Below are 27,493 nucleotides of genomic sequence, written 5' to 3' on the forward strand. Positions count from 1 at the left end.
TGTTATATTGTCAGCATATTAATATCAAAAATCAGATAAATCCTGCCAATCAAGCTCAATTAATTAAAATTAAATTAAATCTAGTCTGGAAGAACATGACAAGCAAAAGATGCAGAAGTCACAATGGAAGAGAAAGGGATGGGAGGTAGGGAGAAAAAATGTTTTAAGGTGGAAGGGAAAAGGGAAAACATTTATTTAGGAAGAAATTTCACAGAATCAAGAATCATGCAATCCAAAATTTGAAGGATCTTGTTGATCAATCCTATCTAACTTTATTTGATGCTATGGACACTGTCCAAGGGTTTTTTCTTAACATAGATACCATAGGTTGCTTGCCATTTCCTTTTCCAGTGTGTCCCCATTTTACAGATGAGGAACTGAGGCAAAACAATTTAAGTGACTTCCTTAGGGTTATATAATTAATAAGTATTTGAGGCCAGACATGAATTCGGATAGTCCTAATTCCAGATATTCCTGAATGCAAGATCTTACAAAGATCTTACAAAATCTCCTAAAGAGATTTCTGTTCTTTGTAAGCTTACTCCTGTACAGTTGCTTAAGAACATAAATAAAGCAATAGCACTGGACTACATGCAAAATGTTTTAAAAATACATATATGTATATATGGTCTGCTGGTTCCTTAGATGAGGAAAGGTGGAACTGGAGATTAACAAAATGTCAGAGTGGGGCAGTGACTTATGTCCTCTATTGCTCAAGGCAAGACCCTATTCTTATATTCCTTTTCTCTTAAGGCTTCTGAACATTACAGTACTCTAAATCAATCAAGCCTGACATTTTCTGAGAGCTTAACAGAACCAGATATGACCATACACCTCTGAAAGTCTGAGATATGGTCTTGAAAATGTTTGGGGCTGACAGAATTGGGGAAGAAGTAGGACAGAAGAAGAGTGCTAGACCCATTGATGCTATCCTTCCCTGTCTCCAAGCAAGGTCAGGAAGGAGATAAGGAAGCAAGGAGGAAGAGATAAGATAGAGAATCATTCTTTTACTGGCCTTTTTCTCTGACTTTTTTTTTCTCACTGTAATTGTGGTTTTCCTAAGGTCTTAGACCATGGATAATGGCATCAGAATGCCCTGGATGGAGCAAAGTTGTGCTATATAGCAGAGACTACCACAACAGCCACCAAAGAAAAAAACTTACTATTTTATCTTTTTCTCTTTCTTGCCTTCAACTTCCCTGACCTAACTTTTCTGCCCACATCTCAGGAGGAACAAAAAAGACCAAAAGTTGTCAAATTTCCAGATGTGGTTCAGTGAACCTGCTTTAGTGGAGTTCTTTGGGTAACTCCACAATCAACTAAGAAATACAAGGTGGGACATATTGAACATGTTCTTCCTGTAACCCTAATTCATTCTAGAGCAGATCCTGTATCTGGAGCCTGGGAGGTGTGGTATAAGTCAAAACAAGTCTGAATGACCAATTCTTATTTGATAAGAATCTTTCTCAGGTATCTTTTTGCCAGATTAAAAACTACACTGTTTTTGTTTTTTGTTTTATTTTGTTTTGTTTTGTTTTGGGGGAGAGGGTGCATGTTTGTTTTGGGGGGATTTCATAAATTCTGAAGAATTTCTTGGAAAAGTATTTTATAGAAGTTTAGGATCATGACTAGAAATTGTCACGTCCAACCTCTTAATTCATAACATATTTGCCTGAGGTCAAATAACTAGTAAGGAACTGAGGCAAGATTTAAACCAAGATCTTGCCACTGAGGCTTAGAAGTCTCAGACTGAAATTCTCTGGAAAGAGCCTGGAATTCCTGCTTACAACAATTTCTTGCTGTCTCTAGAGTTGAGCTGATCTCAGAGAATACTCCTTGGGTAGCTGTGAGCTAGATAGACTATGTCCTCTACACTTATCTTAATTCAATCTTTTATACTCCTCACTCAAGGTTTAATGAATGTGAACCAAAGGCATCCCATGGCCAATAATCACCCTCTACACTGAGACTTTGGGACTCCTTATAGATACACTACTGACCAGGGATATTGGTACAGGTTCTCACATACTCAAAAATTCACTAAACCCCCTGGGAAACTTTAAAAACCATGGGGGAAAAGCAAGGAAACACTCTTAGACTTTGGGCTATTTCCCCTGCTTAAAATATCCTGTAATCCATAGAGACAACCTTTAACAATCTTTCAACTATTAGTTCAAATATTCTATTTTTCATGAATGAGAAAGCCTAAATCTGGGGTTAACATTTTTGGGTATTATGTATCTCCTCTCTCTTTTGGCAATAGAATGAAAACTATAGACTCTACTGTAAAATAATGTTTTTAAATAATTGTAGGAAAAGCTAAATTTCAGTTAGAGATTAGTGAAAATAAAGATACATTTTTTTTTCTTTCAGTTTCATGGAAGCTGTGAATCCACAAACTCCTTGGAAGCCTACAGTACTCAGATTAAGATTCTGAGACCTAAGCCAGTAGCCATTGTCTATGACCTCGTAAATCAACATCACACATATTTTGGAAAGAGTATGAAGCAAATTGTGAAATTTAAACTGTGTATGTCTTATCTATTCACAGTGAAATAAATGCCCAGCATCTTAGAACAGGAATGTTGCTTTCCTACCTTCTATCCAATACCTCCTCTTTTTTTCCCCCTACTCTGAATCTAGTACATTGCTAAGAAAAAGCAGGAACTTATTAGTCAATAACTGTTGAGAAGAATTAGGAATGAACCAACTCTGTAAGACTGAGTTTAAGCACAGCTTTTTGGGAGTGCTCAGGATAAAAGATTAAAAGAAAGGATGTAACATTTGCTTAAAAAAGAAGAAGAAGAAGAAAAGAAAAAAGAAAAAGATTTCTGGCTTTTTTCAAAGATCAATGTTGCACGTGTAAGCAGCATGAGATGTTTTGAACCTACCTTCATTTTTTCTGATTTAGCCTTAAAGAGAACATCTTGATAATGATAAGCATTGTCCGGGATCACATTTCTCAATTTAGCAGCAGGTAACAGCAGGGACTCTAGAGTTCCCCCAGGATTTTTCTCATCAATAGCTTTATTAATAACCCGAATGGCAATATCTCCTAAAAAAAAATAGAGATAGAAAGGAAGATGGTTCTACTGAGAAAATGTTAGTTTTGTTTTTTTTTAAATCACAGTATGTTAGATATTTAAATATTAAAAATTCCAGCTGGAAAGGATGGAAACAATGAAATTACATATCTACAGGAATGACAATTATTTTAAGATTAATGTTCATTGCTTGAACATTACACAGTCAAGGGTTGAAGAACTCAGGGCTTGGAACTTGAGACTGTGCTAAATCCACCCATTTTATGGGAAAAAAAACCCTTGAAACTCAGCAAGATTAAAAAGAGAATCCTGATTTCCTCACACTACCTAATAAACTTTCATTTCATTTGGCTCAAAAATTACAAACTAGGAGTCATATAAAAAGAACTAATACCTAACAACTAAAAGTAACTTTCTAGGTAAAGAAGAACCAACTAAAACATGTTTGGGAACAGTCTTATATATATTAATTTGCTTTTCAAAAATGTTTCTATTACAAATGTGAGAAATTACATATACAACTTAACCATCAAAGAGACCTAATGGTTTGTACCAAAGAATAAAATGTTATGAGCACTTCTGAGATTGTCTTCTATCTCTCACCTATCTCCATTTCAGGATTTATGATTATACGGAAATAGAAAGTAAACAAAACATGAAAGCTTTTCATTTTTAAAATATTATATTCTGAAAAATTCTAGTATGAAAAGTATGAATAGGGACAGTAAATTATTCTCAGGTTAAGGGTTATAGCCAACAAGTTGGTACTAAATACTGTTAACTTATGACATATTTTTGGAAAAGAGGAAGGATCTCTATTCTCTTTTAAAGCAAAAAGTGAAAACCATTTTACAAATATGAAATGTCACAGAATAGTCTAATTACTCTTTAAAAAATTTTTTAAGAAGATGCCATCAAGATAGACTAAAAAAAAACAACAACAAAACAACCACCTAATAAGACCAGCCTAACAACCCTGGTAATAATACCTAAAGGAATATATCAACCCAAGAAAAAAAATGACACTAAAATTAGCTATAATTTATGAAAAAGTATGATTACGTCTCTGTAAATACAAACATTTATATCATCTAAGATGCAATGTGTCTCTCAAAAACAATGAAAACATATGTGAAAGTGCTTTGAAGAGTCCAAATTACTAAACACACATATGGGATGAACAGCATTTCACACAATAGAATTGATAACCTGGAGAACATAGAACACTCCATTCTTCTGTTGAGTGCTTTGAACACTTCAGCAAAAGGGCAATCCTTAGTGAGCCAAATCCAGTCAAATTTAAGAGTGCATTCCTCATGATTGATCACCTGGTTTATTTTCTTCAGACATGCCAGCTGACTCCTGATTGAAGGTACTTGGTTAGGTTTTCTTTTTGGTGTGTTTCTAAAAACATGAGCAAGTGAGGTCATAGTAAATGACCTCATAGGAGCTGGGAAAAAATTACCCAGAAGCCTCTTGGGCACATGTATGTTACTGCCCCTCTTTGTGGTCAAAGATAAAATTACTTAAAACAAATACATTTTGGAAACCCCAGCTCATGAGCTATATATTTTAAGTTATATCTCATATATAATAATCCTAGTACAATAATAGCTTAGGCAGTTCCATGGAGTTCCCCTAAATGGGATTTATTTGAAATAGCATGTATGTCTCACAGTTACCAAATGACATGTTTTGGAAGAAGTCAAACAGAGAATTGAAAGATAAAAAGGAAAAAATTCACTTGCTTATTTATCACATGGCTAGAAGAATCCTTCTAAGGCTATATGAATAGAAAAATAAGTTTTTCTAGCAGAAGGAACTGAGTGGAACATAGCTAGGGAAATTTTGTAATCTCTTTAATATATCTTCAGCTCATTGCATTTCAGATTTAACATCTTCTATTAGTGATTTGACCATGATCATACAAGTGGTTAAAATATAATGTTGAGAAAAAAAGATATTTGATGTCCTTAGACCTCAAATTCCTAATATGTAAAATGGGGTCCCTTCCAGCTCTAAGTGAAATCTGTGATTGTAGACATATTCTATCTGTAACAAATCATGTAATCAGTGACTTATAAAAATATTTAGTGACTATTAAGCATCATGATATGTTAGGTATTTTGGAGTATTCAAAGGCAGACACAACATCCAACCTGCTCACAAGCAGCTTGCAGTCACAATATATGGACATAAGGAAAATGATATGGAATATGAGTTCAGAAAGAGATGTACAAAGCAGTATAGATATGTAGAGGATAAGAGGAAGGGATGGAAGTAGCAGTGCAGTAAAAGGAAAGATCAAAGAAATTCAAGAAAAGTCATACTTTGGTTGGAATTTGAAGAAGAGTTGAAGATGATTGGGTGGTGAAGGGAACAGAATAAACAATCTTACAGGGGAAAGATCACTTAATGCTGGATGAAGAGGGAAGCTTGATTGGTGCACGGTCTATGGGTTGGGGCAAAAAGCTGGAAAGACAGGTTAGAATCAAATCACACAGCACCTTGATGGCTAAATTAAAGAGTCTGAATTTAACTCTAAAAGCAGAGTGAAATGACTAATGTGGCTTGGGCAAGTTAGTAAACATAATCAAAACTGAGGTAGAAAAATGAATTTAACTGCAGTGTAGAGAATACATTAGAAGAAGTTTAGAGGAAAGAAGAATATTCAGTATGCTATTGCAGAGTTCAGGTTAATATCTAGGATGACAGTCAAAACAATGGAAAGGAAGGAATAGAGGAGAGAGATACTGTAGAGTTAAAGACTAAAGATGTTGGCATCTGATTGAAAGCAATAATCAACAGAAGGTAAATGCTTCTCAAAACTCAGATTTTGTATAACTTTATTTTTGTCCTATGTACCTTATACAACAATAGTGATACATAGACCAACAGTGGTACCAAGGCACCCAATAATGTTTGTTAAATTAGTGGTATGTGAGAAAATTAAACTTGACTAATATTTATATATAAATACCATGGAATGTTATTGCCTTGCAAGAAATGACAAAAGGGATGATCTAAGAGAAACCTGAGAAAACTTGTGTGAACCAATGCAGTGAATAGAATCAGGAAAATAATCTAAGAAATGAATACAACATTCTAAAAAAAAGTAAATATAAAAGATCTTGGAACTCTGTCTACTTCAATGACCAATTTCTTCTGAAAGATAAACAATGGGCTAAAGGAGCTGATGAGAAATAGATGGCTAATGTGAATCTATTTGATTCATCTATTTGATCATGCTTAATTGTACCAAATAATAATAACTGAAAGGTTAGAAAATAACTTTATGTATATGTATGTATGTATGTGTATACATACACATATATATGTATGTATATTTTTCCACATATAGGTGTGTATGTGTGTTTCCACATGAGCCTCAAATAGCTCCTATGATGTAGACATTTCAGGAAAGTAGGGTGATATATATCTTGGTTCTGCCATTTACTAATGTAACTTTGCATGTAACCTAAAGGGTATTTTAATAAGGTCCCTTTCAATTTTAAATCAGTGCCTGTGGATACACAAATAGTAAGACTTAGGGAACTGGAACCCAAGTTTTCCTGCATGATTCCAGCACTGAATTATGTACACAGTACAAGTAATTTTATGGCAGATTTCCAAAATTCCTTGTGAAGTGATAAGAAAACTGTACTGTGCCCCAATAAGGGTAGAGGTGAAGTGGGGAGAAGGACTGTATACAAATTTAAAAGAATACAAATGAGACAACTGATGGAGCAGCTCACATGGAAAATACATACACACACATGTACATGTACACACACTTATATTTGGAAAATAGTAGTCTCTCCACATTATTCAATATCAAAGTTTGAGGGGAAAAAAAGCTGCTCAAATTCTCTATATTCCTGACTCACAGAAAGCTTCCAAGCACTACTTACTCTGAGAAGGTCTATAGCCAAAGTCTGAGGTAAGTGATCCTTGATAAAAAGATAAAGATGGATTTTCAGGCTCCATGCCCATAAAAAGAGGTGAAAATATTTTGAATGGCTAAACAAGACTAAGTCAGGATTGTTCTAAGAGAAGTGTGGTAATTTCAAAGCATAAGTAAGTCTAATAAGACTTAAAAACTGACTACTACCAAAAATTATTTAAATGGGAAAGAGTATTCCTTTAAAACTCACCAAAAAAAATGTAATTAAGCCAAAAGCATAATTAAAAGGATGGTTCACAACCTCTTTGAATTCAGAGAAATTAAGAAGTTGCTGTGTACAAGTCAAAGGAGGTAAACAAAATAGACAAAATAACAAGGAAGAAGGGGCAAATATAAGAAAATAAAGCTTAAAGTGTCCCATAATGGAGTTAGAGATTATTTCTATTAAAACCTCATTTAAATATTAAGAAATTGAGGCCCAGAGAGGCCTAGTGGTTTTTCCAATCATCACAAAGGACCATAGCTGGGATCAGAATAAAAATATCCTGATTTTTATTTAATTTGATACCCATATAATCTAAAAATTATGTCAGCAACTTATTCAAGGAAAGGAAGGAAAAGAAACAAGGATGTATTAAGAACATACTATGTGACAAGCACCTTGTTAAGTGCTTTACAAATATCGCATTTGATCCTTACAACAACCCCGGGAGATAGATACTATTATTTTCCCCACATTATAATTGAGGAAACTTAGGAAGATAGAAGCTAAATAATTTGCCCATAGTAGCATATCTAGTAAGTACACAAAACAAGATTTGAACTCATGTCTTTCTGAATCTGGTCTAGACTGACATTTCAGCTACTTTCATCAACTACTTCTTGATTACCCCAAAAACCCAAGGATATTTCCTTGGCTGAAAAAATGTTCAATATATAACATCCTTTAAACATATTTCCATCCCAGTTATTGATCCAAGGTCCAAAATTGAGAAAAAAAAAGATTCAACCTAGAAGGTACTATAAAAAGACATCCAAATTCTTCCCATTTACTGAGGCAAAAATCATGTAATAAATAATAGAACAATTTCCACAAAAAAAGGCTGAAACAAAAAAAAAATCTGCAAATAATTGTTTTAAAAGCAAAACTTCAATTATCCAGAATACCTACTTCCTCAACCATTCTGGAAAACTGAACTCAATGCACTTACTTTCATTTTCTTCTTGAATTTCTGCATTAACCATGTCAATACAATTTTGGATTTCATTCCAGCTCAAATTATCTTGTCCTTGAGATGTAGCTTCTGTTTTAATGGACAGGAGTGTGGTAGAATAACTGTGAAAGACACAAATCATCAAAATTCTATTAATAATTTTAATTTACCTTTTGAATTAACTTTATACAAAATGGACTAAACTTAACATACATACTGAGAATTAAAAAATATTGTAAGGGAAACATTATAAGAAAAGTGATGCAATGTGGTATGTAGCTGATAGGGATTTTAGCCTTCAACTGATTCCATAATGAGCTTGTATAAAATGTTAACTTTTGTAAATGCAAGGCAATATGAGGGTCAATGTATCTCGAGGACACCAAGATGAAACCTAATAGTCTCTGATTTCTCAGTTTGATTAGAACATATATTATAAAAGGTCAAATAATTTAAAATCATTATTTTAAGGTTGAAACTAATATTGTGAAGGACCAAAGAGAACAGCTTGGATTTGATCCTAGAAATAAGAGCGACCCACTGAAGTCTTGACAAAGATGAAAATGTGGTCAGACATATATTGAAGATCAATTTAGCAGCTGTGTGTAGAATGATTTGGAGAGAGGATAGATTGGAACTAAGGAGATAGAGTGCTGCAGTTTAACTCTCTTCTCCACTCCTAATTTTCTGGAATTTCCTATCTCTCTTCCTTGTACTAGAAATGCCTTTACCTCTGTGAACCTCTCCTCTGAGACAATCAGTTCCTATGTAGGACCACCATTAAAGAAAATTCTCAAAACATTCATATTCATTTGACTCCAGCACATAGTAAGTGCTTAAAAATGTTCTCTTTCTCTCTTTCCTCTCCTTTTCCTTTCCTCCCTCCTCTTCCAGTTTTTGTCTCTCTCATCTATTTATGCAATTTACAAAGCACTTTCATATTCATTATCTCATGCATCAAGTTCAATTGTTCTAATATTAATTTTCTTAAAAATCTAACAAATTACCAAATTGATCAAGTATATTCAGAAACACTTTGACTACACGTACTATCTTATTTGATTCTCACATAACCTCCCAAGGTAAGTAAGGTATGAAGAAATTTAAAGTGAGAAAACTTCAGATTTTTTCTAGGTCATAGCTTATAGCTTAAAACACAAGTTCAGGGACTGTTTTTACTGCATCATACAACCTCAAAAGGTCACATAGTTAAAGTTGCTGTTCACTCTCTACAAAATTCCTTGGCTCTGTTTATACATCCTACTCCAAACCACAAATGCTAAATCCATCCAAATCCTCCTCTTGCTACATACTAACCTTGGCCCCTACATAACTCTTGGTGTATTGCTTAGTTGCCTATGTTTTCTGACATTTAACCAGCAAGTCCCTTGAGAGTAAGATAACATTTCATCCTGACTTAAAAAACATCCACTATAGAGTTAACTGGCACATTTTAACATCAAATTTTGTTGAATGGTACTAATTGGGGTTTATGAAGAAAAGAAGTCATTCTGTGAAGCCAAAGGTTACAAAGAAAGTAAGTGGCAAAACTGGGACCCCAATGCAGATTTTCTGACTTTAAATGCAGTATCTTTTCCAGAACACAACACTGCATTCTTAGAATATCTCAAGGTTTATAAACCTGATTCTTGGGAGAATTCTCAGGTAGCAGTCTAGGGAAAAAATCTATCACTTTCTCTTTTATAAATGAATATTATTCTATCTCAAATCCTCTAGGAGAACTACATATCAATTATTTCTTGCACTAACTTATAATAACAATTTGCTAAGCAGAGAGAAAGATGTGGTAAGAGATAAAGACAGTTGATAATTGAAAAAAATAAAATTTAATCTAAAATCTAGAAAAATGACCTATAAAAGCCTTGTAGATATATGTCAATTCACAAGCACTATTTGTACCTAATTCTCTTTATAGAGGAAGGTAAAATTCTACATGTGGAACATGCTTCTTGATTAGTCATCAGCATGACTATGATTTTACAGGAATAAATTAATTTTTTAGTTCTAAGAGAACAAAAAGGACACAAATACAATGATACGGGGCACAAAGTATATGAGCACAGAATGTTGTGGTTGGAATAGACTTTGTTCAGGATTATTACATGAGTAAAGAGCTTTTTAAATACTACTCTATTTAATCTGTTAAAAAATATTTATAGGATACTCAAAAGAATTTTCAGTAATGAATTTACAGTTTTCTCTTCTCATCTCTTTTACATCTCTTTGGTTTTCCCATCCTCACCACCTTTACTTCCAGTACTCTTGGCTTCTTTTAATTTTCAGCTGAAATCCCACCTTCTACTGAAAGACTTTCCTGCTAATGTCTTCCCTTCTAATCTTGCTTTCCATCTATTTTGAATTTATATTGTATGTACACAGGTCTTTGTATGTTGTCTAGCCTATTTAAGTGTGAGCTCCCTGAAGGCAAGAACCATGATGTTGCCCTTTTTTTATGCCCAAAATTTAACAGTTCCTCGCACATAGCAAATACCTAATGAAAAATGAAAGCTTTTTTTTTTTTTTGCTGATATTCTCTTTGTACTTTAAAATCCAGTTATAATAAATTGCTCTATTTTCAGTTACATAAATAAGAAACTTCCTCTTTTACGTTTTTTGACCATTGGTTTCTAAAAGCTATACCAACTCATAAAATGGCAATTTTTAAAAGAGACCCAAAGGTAAAGAAGGATCTTCTCACTACCTTCATTAGAAAGAGAAAATATTAAAAAGCTATGAGATCATTTGTACTCTCACAGCCTTTGCAATCTAAGAGAGGGACAAAGGTCATTGATTTTCAATGCCTGTTGGAGAGAGAACAGACATTTCTACTGTAGTGGATAGCTCCTCATGGGCTAGGTAATTTAGAAATTACCGAGTCTACTTTTCATACGATCCCCAAATCCCTTTATATAGATGAAGAAATCAAGATAGGGGAGTTTAAGTGACTCAAAGTCAGATGGCAAAAATGATTTGAATTCAGATCTACTTTGTCAGAATATCCAAACTCCCTAACAGCAGATAAGTTATCTTATAAAAATGTTATTATGAAAACCTCTAAATTTTTCTTTCAAGTGGGTGGCAAAAGGGAAGCTGATTCATTAACACAGCAATTTTCAGATAAGATTCTCCTACCCCCACTCTCAGACATACCACAGAAACTATGGGGTGCTTTGGATCTTCTTAGAAATTTATGTTTTAGGGGCAGGTAGGTAGATAGAGCACCAGCCCTTAAGTCAGGAGGAACTGAGTTCAAATTGGGCCTCAGATTAACCTAAATCTTAGTTTCCTTATCTATAAAGAGAGTGTTGAATTAGGTGATTTTTTTTTTTTTTAAACCAAGCCATCAACCACTTTATCAGTAAAGTTAGTATTTGCCTATCAGATCAAAGCACCTGACTCTTCGGTAATCAGAGACAAGGTGTAATTTATGAAGCTTATTTTTATAACAGAAAAGAATTTTTAAAATGATAGCATCTTATTTTAAACAATCCATTAGATCAGGTAGGTCACCTGACTAGTTAGGGTCTCTCAGGCTTTCTTAATCCTACCCAGAAGTTTTTCCTTACAGGTGATGCCTTTTGCAACCAGAAAATGTACTTGAAAAAAATTTGTGGTCAGTAATTAGTAGTCATCATCCATTTTCCTTAGAAGATTCCATTACTTATATTATTGTTCTATAAAAAATGATAAATAAATTGATTTTAGAAAGGCCTAGAAAGATTTACATGAACTGATGCTAAGTGAAACAAGCAGAAACAGGAATAAATTATACACAATAACAGCAAGATTGTGTGATATCAACTATGAAAGACTTGGTTCTTCTCAGTAGTTCACTGATCCAAAGCAATCCCAATAGACTTTAGGCAGAAAATGCCATTTGCACCCAAAAAAAAAGAACTATGGAGACTGGATGTAAATCATCACATACTATCTTCACTTCTTTTTTCATTTTTTTTTAATCTTTCCCATGGTTTTTCCCTTTTGCTCTAATTTTTCTCTCCCAACATGATTCATAAAGCAATGAGTATTAAAAATAAATAAATTAAAAAAAAAAAAGATTCCATTACTCAATTCAGCCTCTAGCTCCACAAAAAAACAAAACAAAACAAAAAAACAGGTTATTCAATAAGTCTAGAAAAAAGGTACTTAATCTCTGGCTAACCTTTGTCCACCTGCCAAAAAGGGAAACAGCCTTTGGTCAACTCCCTTTTTGCTAGAAATGAGAATTTAACCTTTATAAAACAGAATAATCCTATGATTATTATGTTTAATTCTAAATTATCTGCTGCTAAGTGATAAAATCTTCTCAATATATCTGTTCATTAAATCTAAAAGTAACTCAGATTTACAAAACTGTTAGTCTGGCTTGGCTGTTAGGAATAGCTTTTCCTAAAAAAAATAAAATAAAATAAAATAAAAAGTTGAATCCTATAATACAACTAAAAATAAATCAGAGTAAAGAATCCTAATTAATCTCCTTTTCACTATCTAATTTATAGAATAAAGGACTTTGACTTTTTATTACAACTTTAAAATGTAATTAATTAATATGAATATGTCCACAACCATCAAGGTGATTTAAAAACTAGGAGAGCTGATGCTATATCTCCCTCTAGTGGTAACAAACATAAATGATGAAGCATCCAAAGTTTGACTCCTAAGCATTCTGAGTTTTGCTTCTCATTTATTCAATAATGATTCTCAAACTTTTCATTTCAGTTTCAAACATTTTTCCAACCTACATCAATAGCTCTTGTATCTTTGTTGACCAGGGGTGAATTTGGTAAGCACCACGTGAAAGGAACAGCAGCTGATGGTTGGAATTTGATATCTAGAGTCCTAATCTATAGTATCCCAAGAAAAGGCCAAACTGAAAGCTGATATTTTCAATGTTTACTTCTTTAATAGTATGATGTGTGACAGGGTTACTATATTGTTGATTAGGGAAAGATGATCAGATCCATCAATACACACAGTTATCTTGAGCACTGACAGTTCAATTTAGTCAGGCTCATATAGGCAATACTGGACTCAAAGCCAGGTCTTTCTGATTTCTTCTTTATCATGTTACATGACCTATGCTAACTGGTTAAAAAAAAAAACCAGCATTTCATTAAATGACATAACATTGACATGTTTATTATGTCCTTTACATCACATACAATTGAAATTTTTTTTTTAAAAGCCTACCTTTTAGCAAAAGGAAATATGGTGAAAACAATTCTATCAGCATTTTTAGCACTTTATGACCAATTGGGATATATAAACAAAGTCTTTCAAAGGGATCTTGACAAAAAGAACCACATCCCTGAAAGCAGAGATCCCTGGAGGAAATGATGTCAAAATCATCCCTATGCATTTTAAAAGAGCTGAAAGGAATGAGAGGTCCCTTACCGTTCCAAATATTCTTCATCCAGGTTATTGAAGCCTATTGAAGGATTTCGAAGATGATTTTGTATAGACAAAAGATCACTGCTTTCCAATGCCTGGTTGAGCAAAGCAACAGCAGACAACATTTCTACAGCAATGGATAGCTCCTCATGGGTCAGGTAGTTCTGTGGGAAAACAAGTCAATGATGAGAAATTTCTCAGTATTACACCAAGTGTCATTTAAAAAAAAAAACCCAAAACCCACACATTTTATTAAGCAAATCTTTGCCAATAGTGCTGTTGTTGAAATGCTAGAAAACAAAATGGTCAAGGAAAAACAATGCAATCCATAATAATGATAATAATTGACATTTTTATAAGATAATTGTGAGGATCATGTGGAATAGTTACACGGAGACAGCATTTTAAGGTTTAAGAATTATTTGCAGGGGGGGGCTGTTAGATGGTGCAGTGGATTCAACACCAGCCCCGAAGTTAGGAGGACGTGAGTTCAAATCTGACCTCAGATATTTAACACTAACTAGCTGTGTGACCCTGGGCAAGTCACTTAACCCCAATTACCTCAGGAAAAATAGAAGAATCATTTGCAGGCATTAGCTTAGGTGATCTTCAAAGTAAATCTGTTAGGGAGACTCACATTAGTATTATTAGTTTTATTTTATTGATGAGGAAACTGAAATTGAAGTAAGGACATCATGAATACTAAATCTTAGAGCCATGATTAATGCTGGAGGCATGGGAAGAGAAAAGGTAGTCAAACAGCTACAAAGAGCTAGAGAAATCACATAGAAACTATCCAGTGGATCCCAAGAACCACTGGCAATAAGTTGGAAATACTGAAGTATTCTTCATATGGATCTTTAGAAAACCAAATTTATGTTTGATGAGGTCTATCTAGAAAAGTCTGGCACTGAATGTGTTCATCACTACTGGGAGTGGGGATGGGCTGGGGCCATATGCAGACAGCTAATTTCTCAATCAATGCTAGAGGTTCCAGAAGGAATATATAGACAGCTGATTAATTAGCTAATTAGGTGATCAGAGTGAGTGGTCTTTTTTCCTTATAAATTATTCTTAAATTATTTCTTTTTCAAAATAATATTTTTGTAATTACATATAAAGATTGTTTTCAACATTCATTTTTTAAAAAAGATTTTGAGTTCCAAACTTGTTCTAGCTCCCACCTTTATGTCCCCTTTCCCTAAGACAGAAGCAATGTGATATAGGTTATATATGTGACAATCCTTTTGAGCATATTCTATATTAATTATGTTGTGAAAGCACAATCAGAACAAAAGGGGAAAAGCTACAAGAAAGAAAAAGTAAAACAAACAAACAACAATAAAAAAGATGAATATAATATGCTTTGATCCCTATTCAGCTTCTATAGTTTTCCTTCTGGATGTTGATTGGAATTGTCTTGGATCACCACAATGTTGAGAATAGCTAAGACTATCATAGTAGATCATCACATAATCTTGCTGTCACTGTGTACAATGTTCTCCTGGTTCTGCTCACTTCATTATCATCAGCTCATGTAAGCCTTTCTTGGTTTTCTGAAATCAGGCTGAGTAATCTTACAGAATGCATCATTGTATACCTATTATTTCCCTTACTTATTCTTTAGAATTTCCTTTTCTGACATGATTGATTCTGAGGTTATCAATATATCTAGCAATCAAGTCCAGAAACTTTGCTATGGGCCACTTAAGAGTAGAATTCTTCAAGCCATTCTCTAACTGATATGTAGTCAAAGGATATGAAGAGAGAATTTTTAGATGAGTAAATTAAAATCATTTCTTGTCATATGAAAAGGTCTTCTAAATCATTATTGATCAGAGTAATGCATTAAGACAACTCTGAGGCCTAAGATTGGCTAAGATGACAGGAAAAGATAATGATGAATGTTGGAGGGGATGTGGGAAAACTGGGACACTGATACATTGTTGGTGGAATTGTGAATACATCCAACCATTCTGGAGAGCAATTTGGAACTATGCCCAAAAGGCTAACAAACTGTGCATACCCTTTGATCCAGCAGTGTTTCTACTGGGCTTACATCCCAAAGAGATCTTAAAGAAGAAAAAGAGACCCACATGTGCAAAAACATTTGTAGCAGCCCTCTTTGTAGTGGCAAGAAACTGGAAACAGAATAGATATCCATCAGTTGGAAAATGGCTAAATAAATTATGGTATATGGATGTAATAGAATATTATTGTTCTATGAGAAACAATCATCAGGATGATTTCAGAGAAACCTGGAGAGACTTGTATGAACTGATGCTAAATGAAATAAGCAGACAAAATTATATGATGATCAATTCTAATGGACATGGCTCTTTTCAAAATGAGATGATTCAGACCAGTTCCAATGATCTTGTGATGAAGAGAGCCATCCACACCCCACAGAGGACTGTGGGAACTGAGTGTGGATCACAGCATAGCATTTTCACTCTTTTTGTTGTTGTTTGCTTGCATTTTATTTTTCTTTTTGGTTTGATTTTTCTTGTGCAGCAAGATAATTATATAAATATGTATGCATATATTGGATTTAACATATTTTTATCATGTTTAAAATATATTGGATTACTTGCCATCTAGGGGAGGGATTGGGGAATAAGAAGGGAGAATTAGAACACAAAGTTTTGCAAGGATTAATGTTGAAAAATTATCCATGCATATGTTTTGAAAATAAAAAGCTTTAATTAAAAAAAAAGTAGAATTCTTCATAGTGCTCAGTTATAGTTGCCCTGTCTTTACCTGCATGTCTTCCTTTGTGTCTGTAAGTTTGGATGGTGGCAAGCCACAGGTAGAATGGATGTGCAATCTATCTTTTCTAGAATTAGAATTGAATATACCATTCAATTTTCATTGATTATATTTTTAAAAAATAGGAGAAAATATCCATCTAGATCTTAATTATGCCAGACAAGTCCTCTACATTTTAAATTACTTTTTATTCTTAGCTGGAAGAATTTGGAATATGTTGGCGAGAATCAATAACTGATGTTTAAAATAGCACTAGGGGTCCATGAGAGGATGGCAAATGATTAGATAAATCCCACTTGACATAACTGTCTACAAATCTCCAAAGGTTTAGGCCCAAAGGCAAAAATCAATATGGCCAGAGAAAATAGGGGACCCTAGCACAGACTAATCATATAATTGTAATATGACAGGAAATTGCCATCTCTCTCCATTTACCCCTGGAGAAGGCTGCCAAAAGCAATCTCTTCCAAGATAGGATCTTAGAGTTAACTAAGTATTAAGTTACCCTTTAGCATACATGACAGAACTCAACCTTACATCTAACTTGTGAACCACAATAATACAAGCTCCACATTGGGTGAGTTAGTGGGTATTAGATGTTTGTTGCATATACCACCACACTTACTTTTCACTTGTGTATTAAGGTATTTATTTTAAATACAAACTAGTAACAAAGTAAGCTGTTACAGGATACAGGAGCATAGATAGGCATTTGCCCAAATAAGAAGAAACCAATGAAAAAGTAAAGACAGAAGCAAACAAATATTTGGGAAAAGAGGTAAAAGGGAAACCACAATATTTTTAAAAAATAATTATGGTCACATTATCTAGCTCTATAATTATATCTATAAATTATATCCATCACTGGATCTTAAAAAGTTGCTTGAAGAAAGGGATTGTCATTTTTTTTTTCCATTTCTTCAGCCCCAATATACATATTATAGAGAACAGAAACAAAATTTTTTTTACCTTAAAACTACCAGAGAAAAGTTGGAGGTATCACAATCAGGAAATCTTTAGAAAACAACTATCTCACAGAGAGAGTAGCCAGTTATTCAAGCATCACAAAATTTTAAAGTAGCTGCTTTTGTCCTTAGGCATCTTTGTCACTAAACATGAGCAATCTACAGATAATTCCTTATTTTTACCATGGAAATTAGGAGATGCTCCCTCATAAAGATAGTCAACTTTGCTGTTCAAAAGAACAGCAAAAACCCAATAGCCATCAGTCAGGGGAGAATACAACAATAATATTGATAATCTCATACTACAGCTATAGTGAATACGGGGAATATTCCTTCCTTACATTTTTTTTTAATTGTGAGGGTGATTATCAAATACCTGGAGAAGTTATGTGGAGCCAAGGATTACACTATATAATCCCCCTAAAGCAAAATTAGGACTAATGGTCAGAATTTACAGAGAGATATATTCCAGCCTAAAATATAGAAATCTCACACAGAGTAGTAAGTTATTCAAGCATCACAAAATTTAAAAGTAGCTGCTATTGTCTTTAGGCATCTTTGTCACTAAACATGAGCAATCTACAGATAATTCCTCATTTTTACCATGGAAATTAGGAGATGCTTCCTCATAAAGATAGTCAACTGTGCTGTTAAAAATAACAGCAAAAACCCAACAGCCATCAGTCAGGGGAGAATATAATAATAATATTGATAATCTCATACTACAGCTATAGTGAATACAGGGAATATTCCTTCCTTACATTTTTTTTTAATTGTGAGGGTGATTATCAAATACCTGGAGAAGTTATGTGGAGCCAAGGGGTTACACTACATAATCCCCCAAAAGCAAAATTAGGACTAATGGTTAAAATTTACAGAGAGATATATTCCAGCCTAAAATATAGAAATCTTTCTAACAATTAGACGGGAATAGGCAATAGGAAATGGATCTGTAACTTCATTAATTTGGGAGCTTCTGGCTAACGAATCTTCCCTAACCAATGCAACCTGCAAAATTCTCCACAATTTATGATTACTAAAATGACCTAGAATATAGAAAAGTTTGATGACTTATCCAGAATGACAACAACCCTGCAAGATAAGTGCTGTTATTATCTTTTTATTATCCTCATTTTACAATTGAGGAAACTGAGAAGTGACTTGCTTAGGGTCACACAACTAGTAAACATTTATAGTCAGATATTAATTTAAGTTCTTATGATTCCAAATCAAGTTCTCTATCCACTGCACCACTTATCAGTTACCTGTCCCTGGTGGCTAGACAACTTACCGGTGAAGCTTTCTGGGGAACTGTTGCTTTAAGCAGCGAGAAGGACCTGATTTGCCTTGGGAGTCTTCCCATTTTAAGGTCATATAAAAAACCAAACGATCAACACAACATCAGTTTCAATACCATCCTGTCCTTTTAACCAAATATTCTATCCACTCTTGTATAGTCATGTCAGGCTCCATGTAGCATAAGCGCTTCTGGTCTTACCATAGCATTTTGCTTCTGAAGATTGAACAGTTCGTTCTGATACATAACAGCAGCAAAAGGATGAACAGTAGGCAGCTGGGCCTCGGGTTTCATGAGTGCAGTTAGGGTATTACTGGGATCACCTTCTCGAATGACAGCATTGATTTGATCAATAGCAATAAGCCCTGGAAGAAGATACAAATTGGGGTCAGAATTTCACTTAATTTGATTTGTGTCGCTTCCTCACTATGTCTCTGAGTGATTTCTCTTAAAGATCACTAGTCTTTGAGGAAGGTGGAACTAGCCTAGTCTTTCTGGATAGACCATATCATGCAAAGCTAGAAATGGAAGGCCTCATGAATTTTCAACATAAATTCACGGGCCAGTTAATGCCATACATCTTTCTAGCTTACAAAGCTAATGCATTATACATGCTTAAAAAGAACTCCATCTGGAAGCTAATTTACACTGTACCTAAACTGAGGTCCCAAGATACCTGTCTTTCAAGACCCAGTCTCATATTTCATATTTTATATGAAACCAAATCTTCAATAATCTAGCCTTCAGCAATCACAGCCCTTTAAAACTACAGAAATACAATCTATATCTCATAATTTGCCTCTTAATTGTGCATAGTTCTACACTGTAATAATATATTTTATATGGTTCATCTTACATCTCCAACAAAACTATAAGTCATTTGAAGGTAGGGATCAAACCATGTCTTCCTTCATAATATCTCATTTATTAATGAAATTGAATAGTTGCTCAATATATGTTTTGAGGGTTTGAACAGACTTATAAACTTATTTTTGCTTTTCTTTATGTCTCAAGTGCTTAGTTTAGCACCACACCTGGCACATACTAAGTGTTAATAAAAGCTTCTTCACAAATAGATTTACTAGCAATAGAGATTTCTCAGGACACTTTGCTCCTCTCCTTGTGTTCTACAAAGTATTACATTTTTAATAGTATTTTTTTCCAATTACATGTCAAGAAAAATTTTAACATTCATTTTTAAATTATTTTTATTTTTAAGTAAAAATATCAATAAGTACATATATCTTTCACAATTTTTAAATTTTTGCAAACACTTTAAAAACAAAGATATCTGCAATTTAAGTGGAAGCTTCTTTAGATTTTCTATAACAAATGCAGTAAAGACATAAGCTTATTCAAAAAAGGATCGTCAAACATAGCTATAGCTTCTGTGCCTGGAGATCAAGAAAAAATTCTAATAGGTAACAACAAGTTAAAATTAAAGGTTTCCAGGGAGGACATTTTGAAAACATGGATTTGGCAGTTTTCAGAGACCATGGAACAGAATGGGCTGTCAACCAAGGAAAGAATGATTGCTTACTTGTGCCACCAAGGAATAGAGTCAAAAATCAAAGTAGGACTCTAACCCCATAAGGTATCCAGGCAGCCCTAATAAAACTTAACAGAAAAACTTTAGACTTTTTCATCACTTGTCCTTTTACTAAGAAGCCCAGATTCCAGGCAAGATTACTTCTAACTCATCCCTGACAGATGGAAATTTATTCTCTTTCTGAAGACATCCAAAAGGAGCCTACACACTTCCTCTGTAAACCATTCCCCTGTCTGACATCACTTACTGTCAGGAAATGCTTATGTCTAGTCTGTATCCATCCCATGGCCAAAAGTTAGTCTTTTCTTCAAAACAAAGAGTTATGAAAAATGAAAAATGAACATTCATTCATTAGAATGAACATGTCAAGTACAATGATTTTGAAAGAAAACCAGTTTGCTATTCTTATATTACTTCCACACTTTTCATTTATGCTTATTATGGAGTGAGATTTTTCAATTCCTTTTTGATTCTTTAAAGGGAGAATTATGTCTTTTGCTAACTATATAACATTAAAAATAATGGATTTACACACCTGGTATGGTCGAATGTCATTGAATAATCACAATATACTTTCACATATATTGTGAAATACATGCACTTCTTTCACAAACAAGACAGAATTAATTTTTCATGTCATATTTTACAGGAAAAGCAAATTATATTAAGAGAACACAAGAGCCATGCCATGATGTTATATGAGTGCAGCTCACATCAAGCTAAAGCAACTGGCAAATGGATTAGTTCAGATGACTATAGAAGCCTGTCAGATCTGCAATGACTAAATGCTATTTGAAATTTAGAGCTCCTTAAATGTATATTTGGAAAATAAAGCAGCATAACCTCTCTAGACTGAATAATAGCTGCCTTTTAAAATATTTAAGTTGAATTATAACCCCACTGTCCTTTGTGAGACTTGACAACACATTAAAAAAATAAGATTTTTTTTTTCAAAATTCACTTTTGTCCCAATGAACTATTTATTTTCAAATGAGGACAGATTAAAGGCTCCAGAATTTATTTTTCTATATTAAAGCCATCAAGTGAGGCAACACTGTTCAATAATTTAATGTTTGACTATTATTAATCAAAATAATTCCTAGAAATAAGGAATGCCTTTTCAATTCAAAAAGAAGGGGAAAATTATATAAACAACCTGAAATAAATCAGTAGCCTGGCAATTTAGACCATGAGAACATCAGCAAAATTTTATAGACATATGAATTTTATTTCAAATTGAAAAAGAAAATCTGATTCCCAGGATAGAAATGATGGCTTTAACTTTTCAAAAATAAGTGAACGCAAAAATTTATTAAAGAATTTATTTTGCTAAGCTTATGAGCCTTTGATGTCTCACTGGCAACACTAATTTCTTCCTCTACCACATTTTTGTCAAGCATAACAGAATACTCAACTTTCTAACATGAGAGAAAGAGAAACTTCAAATTATGCTTCTTTAAGTGAATAATAAATCCTGGCTGCCATATTCACAAACCATTTTGTTGGAATAAAACTGAAAACAGCAATTTGTCCTAAGTTAGATGCTGCCTTAGAAAAAAATGAACATTTTTCTCTAGAGGCTCTTAAAAGGTTCTATATTCCTACACTGCATTTCTGCATATGGTAGTTCTTTATTAAAAACAAAATACATACATTCCTTTCTCCTTAAATATCTGAACTTTTTAATGGTACCATTAGAGTACCATTTTAAAAGCAAAGTATTTCAGCTACACTGACATACATGCATTAATCTTGGGCTTTAAAACAATGGAAAAGCACAATACAAGTCTGCAAAATTCATCCAGTGGTTAAGCACAAAGGGCACACTAGGATGTGTTGAGGTTCCAAAACACATGGGCAATTTAGATACATGTGAGTAGAAGCCAAATAAAGTTCCTTACTGTTTCTACTGGAGCTCAGAGTGAAGTGACTTGTATTAGCAGGAGGGAAAAGTGCAGGCTGAGGCATCCAAACTATCATGTCCTTATTTTAATTACCTGGGTTTTCTGTTCTTTAAGGTCACATATCTGTACTAGGTACCATAAGGAATTTAGCTGCACGAGTCCAGAAAGGTTCAGAGCTGTATGATTCAAACCTGTCATCAATGTGCTTTCATCTTGCCTGTCAACCTTCTCATTGACTTGGACTAAAGCTATGTAGGCTGAAAGAAAACAGCTCTTACACACTATGAACTTTTTGAGTGAAGAGGCAGGTGCTAAACAAAACAAAAGAACAGCTGTCACTTTTCCATTAAAACACCAACATAATACCCTGGGCAAGCATCTTTATTTTCTTTCTCTAGTAAAAAAAAAAAAAAATTAAATTTGAATCATGAAGTCAATAAGAAGATTCAAACAAAAAAAAAAATAGAAAACAAAACAAAATTCAAAGCCCTTTTGTAGAATTTTCAGAAGAGGGAGTGTTGGCATAAAATGGATGACTAAGAGATTGGGTTGACCAATGAGGGATTTAAAGATATGGTTTAAAAAAAAAAACTCTATGACCCCCTAAAAGCTTAATAAAAAAATAGCCAAACACCCATCTACTACCATTAATAAAAACAATAACATTTTGTGTATTATTTTTCATTTAAAAAATATGATTGTGCCAGAAATCTAAGTTTTCAGAGTTCTTCCAAGTCTCAGGCCACAGAAAGCGATGACAAATACAAATTCAAATGACAAAAAGCAAATACAATTCACTGCTTTCCCAAAATGACTTAACTTACTGTTGATTTTATTGATGGTCCCTTGTATTTCTGCTTGTGTCAGGAGTTCTTCATACACATCTCTTTCCTCTTCAGAAATAAAGCTATTCTGAAAAACAATAACTTCACTGATTCCCAAAGTAAAGCAAAGATGTTTTAGGGAGCCTGGAACTTAAGGTAACATTTTCTAAATGTACCACTGAATCCCATCATAGCAAATAAGTACATAGTGGATACAGAATCAAAATTCGGTTTTGTTACTATTGTTCAATAAAAAAAAAAAAAAAATCATTTTACATTTGTTGTTCAGTCCTACTCTTTAGTTGTGTTCTATTCTTTGTGACTCCATTTAGATTTTTTTTGCTTGTTGTTTGGCAAAGATACTAGAGTGGCTAGCCATTTCCTCAATTATAATACAACCTGGAAAGAAAGTTCTACTGTGAGCCCCTTCAGCATAAAGGACTATTTTTGCCAACCACATAGTAGATGCTTAAATAAACACGACTGATTATCTCAGAGCTACAGACTATGCTTATTGTAGAATGTTGAAACTTTTATCAACCAGATAAACGCATACAAGAGTAAATTAATTATAGGGGTCAAGTGGTTTTAAACACTGGGCATTGCAGGGTACAGACTAGACTTAGGAAAATATATGTATGGGTGGGGAGTGGAATAAAGAAAAATTAAGACTGTTTTCATACTGAAAAACTGCTACATGCAGTATACATTTTGATATGCATAATTTCATATTGAATATCTTTAAAGAAAAATATAGCTAGAATTGAAATTTTCTCAATTGACAACATGAGGATTTCATGAAAAAAGGATTGGAAGATGATTCTTGGTCTTTCAAAGTAAAAGATTACCCATCTTTTCTAGTTTAACCCATATCCTTTATCCATATCCATATCATCCATTGAAGATCACAAGGAAAATAATTTCTTTATGCATTTTATGGATTTGAATTCTATTCTTTCATCTCATTACACACTTTGAATTCCTTCAATACTAAGCAACACCTCAAATATCCTCTATTGGTGATTTTTTTAAATGGAAAACTAATATATTTCCAACACAGGAGAATACAATTAACTATATTGTCTATATTATTCAACATCTAATGAAGTACCTTTAATTTTGCACTCTCTTCTTTTCTTTTCTTAGCTTCCCAAAGTTCCTTTTGATAATCCTCTGCAAGACTATCATCCACAGCAGTTAAAACTGCATTTGGATTCCTTAGAGTTACAATGGTCTGTTCTGCAATGCCCTTTTCAATGGCTTCATTAATCGCAATGACTGCAGCATGCACTGAAGATGGAAGAAGAATAGAAGGCAATTTTTTTTTAAATTAACAAAAGCAAATAACAGAAATGTTTTATTAGCACAACTCTACTCTGTTTTACCTTAAATATTGCATTGATTAAAAAAAAATACTAGAATTATGTGTTTCAACATGTTTTTTACTACAAGTCTACAAATACTACATGTCCAGGACTAAATAGCTAATAACTATCTGGAGAGACTAGAAAATAGGTTTTCTGTACTCCAAGTCCTCTGTTTAATCCATGATACCATATTGATTCTATGACTGTTAGTTTTTTAGAACATCAACAATTAGAACATTTGATATTTTCCTAGACACTGATAATTAATCTGTTTTTGCTCATAAATGTAAAATATACTTAGTGGCAAAATAATAATTTTCTTCCTATATAATCTCGATGATGTAAAAGAGGGAAAATGAGGTTCTGCCTAGTTTTTTGTTGTTGTCTAGTTGTTTTCAGTTTTATCTGATTCTGAGACCCCATTTGGGATTTTCTTGACAAAGATACTGGAGTACTTTGCCCTTTCCTTCTCCAGCTCATTTTACAGATGAAGAAACTGAGGTAAACAGAGTTAAGTGACTTGCCCAGGGTGTCTGAAGCTGGATTTGAACTCAAGAAGATGGGTCTTCCTGATTCCAAGGCCAGTTCTCCAAGGAGAGCCCTCTGAGGCTAATAATTTATAATTTACATAGAAATGACTTCTTAATTCTAGAATTCTTTGAATTCTGAACAATAATTTAGAGTGTCCATAAAAATGATAAAGGTAGGCTAGTGTAAAGAAAAAACACAGAGTAGTTTTTGAGACCTTTCAAATAGTACTTGTCATTGAAAGTTGTTTGCAATTCTGCAGAGGGAAAATCAGATAACTTACCACTTCTTTACAACATTGGAAGTTAATAAAAGCAAGAGAAAGAGAAGGTATTTGAAGGTTCTCTATCATCTATTCTATGTCTATATTCACATTCTATATTCTATATTCATATCTATTCTCAACTCCTTACTTACACTGACTTCATTAGTTTCTTCACACCCAAATCTCCTTTGAAGTACTTTAAGAATTCAGTTCCTTCACTAAAGATATCCAAGTGCCTCATCAATCATAGTATATAATAGAATTATCAATTATCTCTTTTGTTCTGGACATTAGACTTCTTAAAAGCACCCTAAGATATATATATCAATTTTTCCTTTGGTACTCAAATCACATCAAAGATCCATCCTTCATCCTGCAACCACATAGAACTTTTTCATGTACTATCCAGATTGCAGGAGTTCTGAAATATTTGTTCCATTTTTGTTAATCTAATGATACCAAAGGGGAATCTTTCCCAGAATAAAGCTTTTAAATGCCAGCCTCCCTGCCCCCAACAAGATTCAGATTAGAAAAGAAACTAATGATATTGAAAAAGTTATCAAAATATTTTAAAAATAAGTTTTAAGATGTAGATTAAGAAATCCTGCTCTACAGGAATGAAGAGAACCAGCTATACCCAGTGAAAGAACTCTGGGAGATGATTATGAACCATTACATAGAATTCCCAAACTCTCTATTTTTGTTCACCTGCATTTTTTATTTCCTTCACAGGCTAATAGTATACAGTTTCAAAGTCCGATTCTTTTTTTCAGCAAAATAACTGTTTGGACATGTATATTTATATTGTATTTAATTTATACTTTAACATATTTAACATGTATTGGTCAACCTGCCATCTGGGGGAGGGGGTGGAGGAAAAGAGGGGAAAAATTGAAACAAAAGGTTTGGCAATTGTCAATGCGGTAAAATTACCCATGCATATATCTTGTAAATAAAAAGTTATAATTAAAATATAATTATATTTTATTAATATTAACATATTTAATAATATTAAATATAATATAATTGTTATAATTATAATTTAAAAATTAAAAAATAATTCAAAAAAAAGAAATCCTGCTTTACAATTTGGAACTATCCAAAAGATTATAAAAACTGTGATCCAGCTTGTCTCTACTGGGTCTGTATACCATAGGGATCATAAAAAAGTACCCACATGTACAAAAGTGTTTTTAGCAGCTCTTTTTGTAGTGGCAAGGAACTGGAAACTGAGTGGATGCCCATCAGCTGGGGAATGGCTAAATAAGTTATAGTATATGAATGTTATGGAATATTATTGTTCTATAAGATATGAGGAGCAGGCTGATTTTAGAGAGGCGTGGAGAGATTTATATGAACTGATACTAAGTGAAGTGAGTAGAACCAAGACAACACTGCACAGCAACAATAAGATTATGTGAAGATCAACTATGATGGACGTGGCTTTTTTCAACAAAGACGTGAATCAGGCCAATTCTAATAGACTTGTGATGGAGAGAGCCATCTGTATCCAGAGACAGAACTACGAGGATTGAATGTGTGTCATAACATAGTATTTTGACCTTTGTTGTTATCGTTTGCTTGTTTGATTTTTTCTCTTTTTTTCCCCTCTTTTGATCTGATTTTTCTTATACAGCAGGATAAATGTGGAAATAGATTTAGAAGAATTGCACATATTTAATCTATATTAGATTACTTACTGTCCAGGGGAGGAGGGAGGTAGAGAGTAAGGGAGAAAAATTTGGAACACAAGATTTTCCAAGGATGAATGTTGAAAACTATCTTTGTATTTTGAAAATTAAAAAGCTATTATTATTTTTTTTTTAAATCCTGCTTTAGACATTTCTTTTCCATGTTATACTGATACTTTAAAAATAAACAAACAAAAACAACTAAGTGCCATATTTTACATTTAATCCTGGTAAATTTCACTTGCTAGATTAAGCTGTTGAAGTCTTTTTGGAGCCTGATTTTGTTACCCAACATATTAACTCTCTCAAATTCATATTCTGGTAAAAAAAATCTGTCCTTACTCATTAGTTCCACTATCTCACCTTTGATCTTATATTTCAGCGTCTTAAAATCTGGCTGCCATTTCCACCACTGAAACTTCTCTCCTCAAGGACATAAAAGAGGATTTCTCAGGCCTTATTCCTTAACTTCTTTTCAGTATTTATCACTGCAGATATATCCTGGACTGCCATGACCACTGCTGTGATAATCCATGATTCTCTTTCTAGTGCTTCCTTATTACAATATCACCATACAGTTTTTTCTTCCTTCCATAATCCACAATCCTTCTGTCCAACAACCTCTCTCTATTCTTGTCTCTATAGTCAAGAGACTTTTCATGACCTTTCAGTCAAAATGCTTACCATGCACATGCTACACTCTGAGGATACAAAAAGAGGCAAAACACAGCATTGCCCTCAAGAAGTTTACAATCTAATT

The 27,493-nt window shown here is 33.5% G+C and overlaps 1 protein-coding gene across 1 annotated transcript in view; it reads right to left on the bottom strand.

Moving 5' to 3' along the window:
- The window catches only part of IQGAP2 (IQ motif containing GTPase activating protein 2), a 318,878-nt gene that overhangs the window by 88,515 nt on the left and 202,870 nt on the right, over positions 1 to 27,493 (bottom strand). The window contains exons 8-13 of the mRNA XM_051992014.1: positions 23,994 to 24,172; positions 22,883 to 22,970; positions 18,807 to 18,970; positions 13,578 to 13,738; positions 8,160 to 8,284; positions 2,892 to 3,055 (exon numbers count right to left, since the gene is read on the bottom strand). Of these exons, the coding sequence (XP_051847974.1) occupies positions 2,892 to 3,055; positions 8,160 to 8,284; positions 13,578 to 13,738; positions 18,807 to 18,970; positions 22,883 to 22,970; positions 23,994 to 24,172 (881 nt within the window). The remainder of the gene's footprint in view (positions 1 to 2,891; positions 3,056 to 8,159; positions 8,285 to 13,577; positions 13,739 to 18,806; positions 18,971 to 22,882; positions 22,971 to 23,993; positions 24,173 to 27,493) is intronic.

Source organism: Antechinus flavipes, chromosome 1, assembly GCF_016432865.1.
Source record: "Antechinus flavipes isolate AdamAnt ecotype Samford, QLD, Australia chromosome 1, AdamAnt_v2, whole genome shotgun sequence".
Classification (NCBI taxonomy): Eukaryota; Metazoa; Chordata; class Mammalia; order Dasyuromorphia; family Dasyuridae; genus Antechinus; species Antechinus flavipes.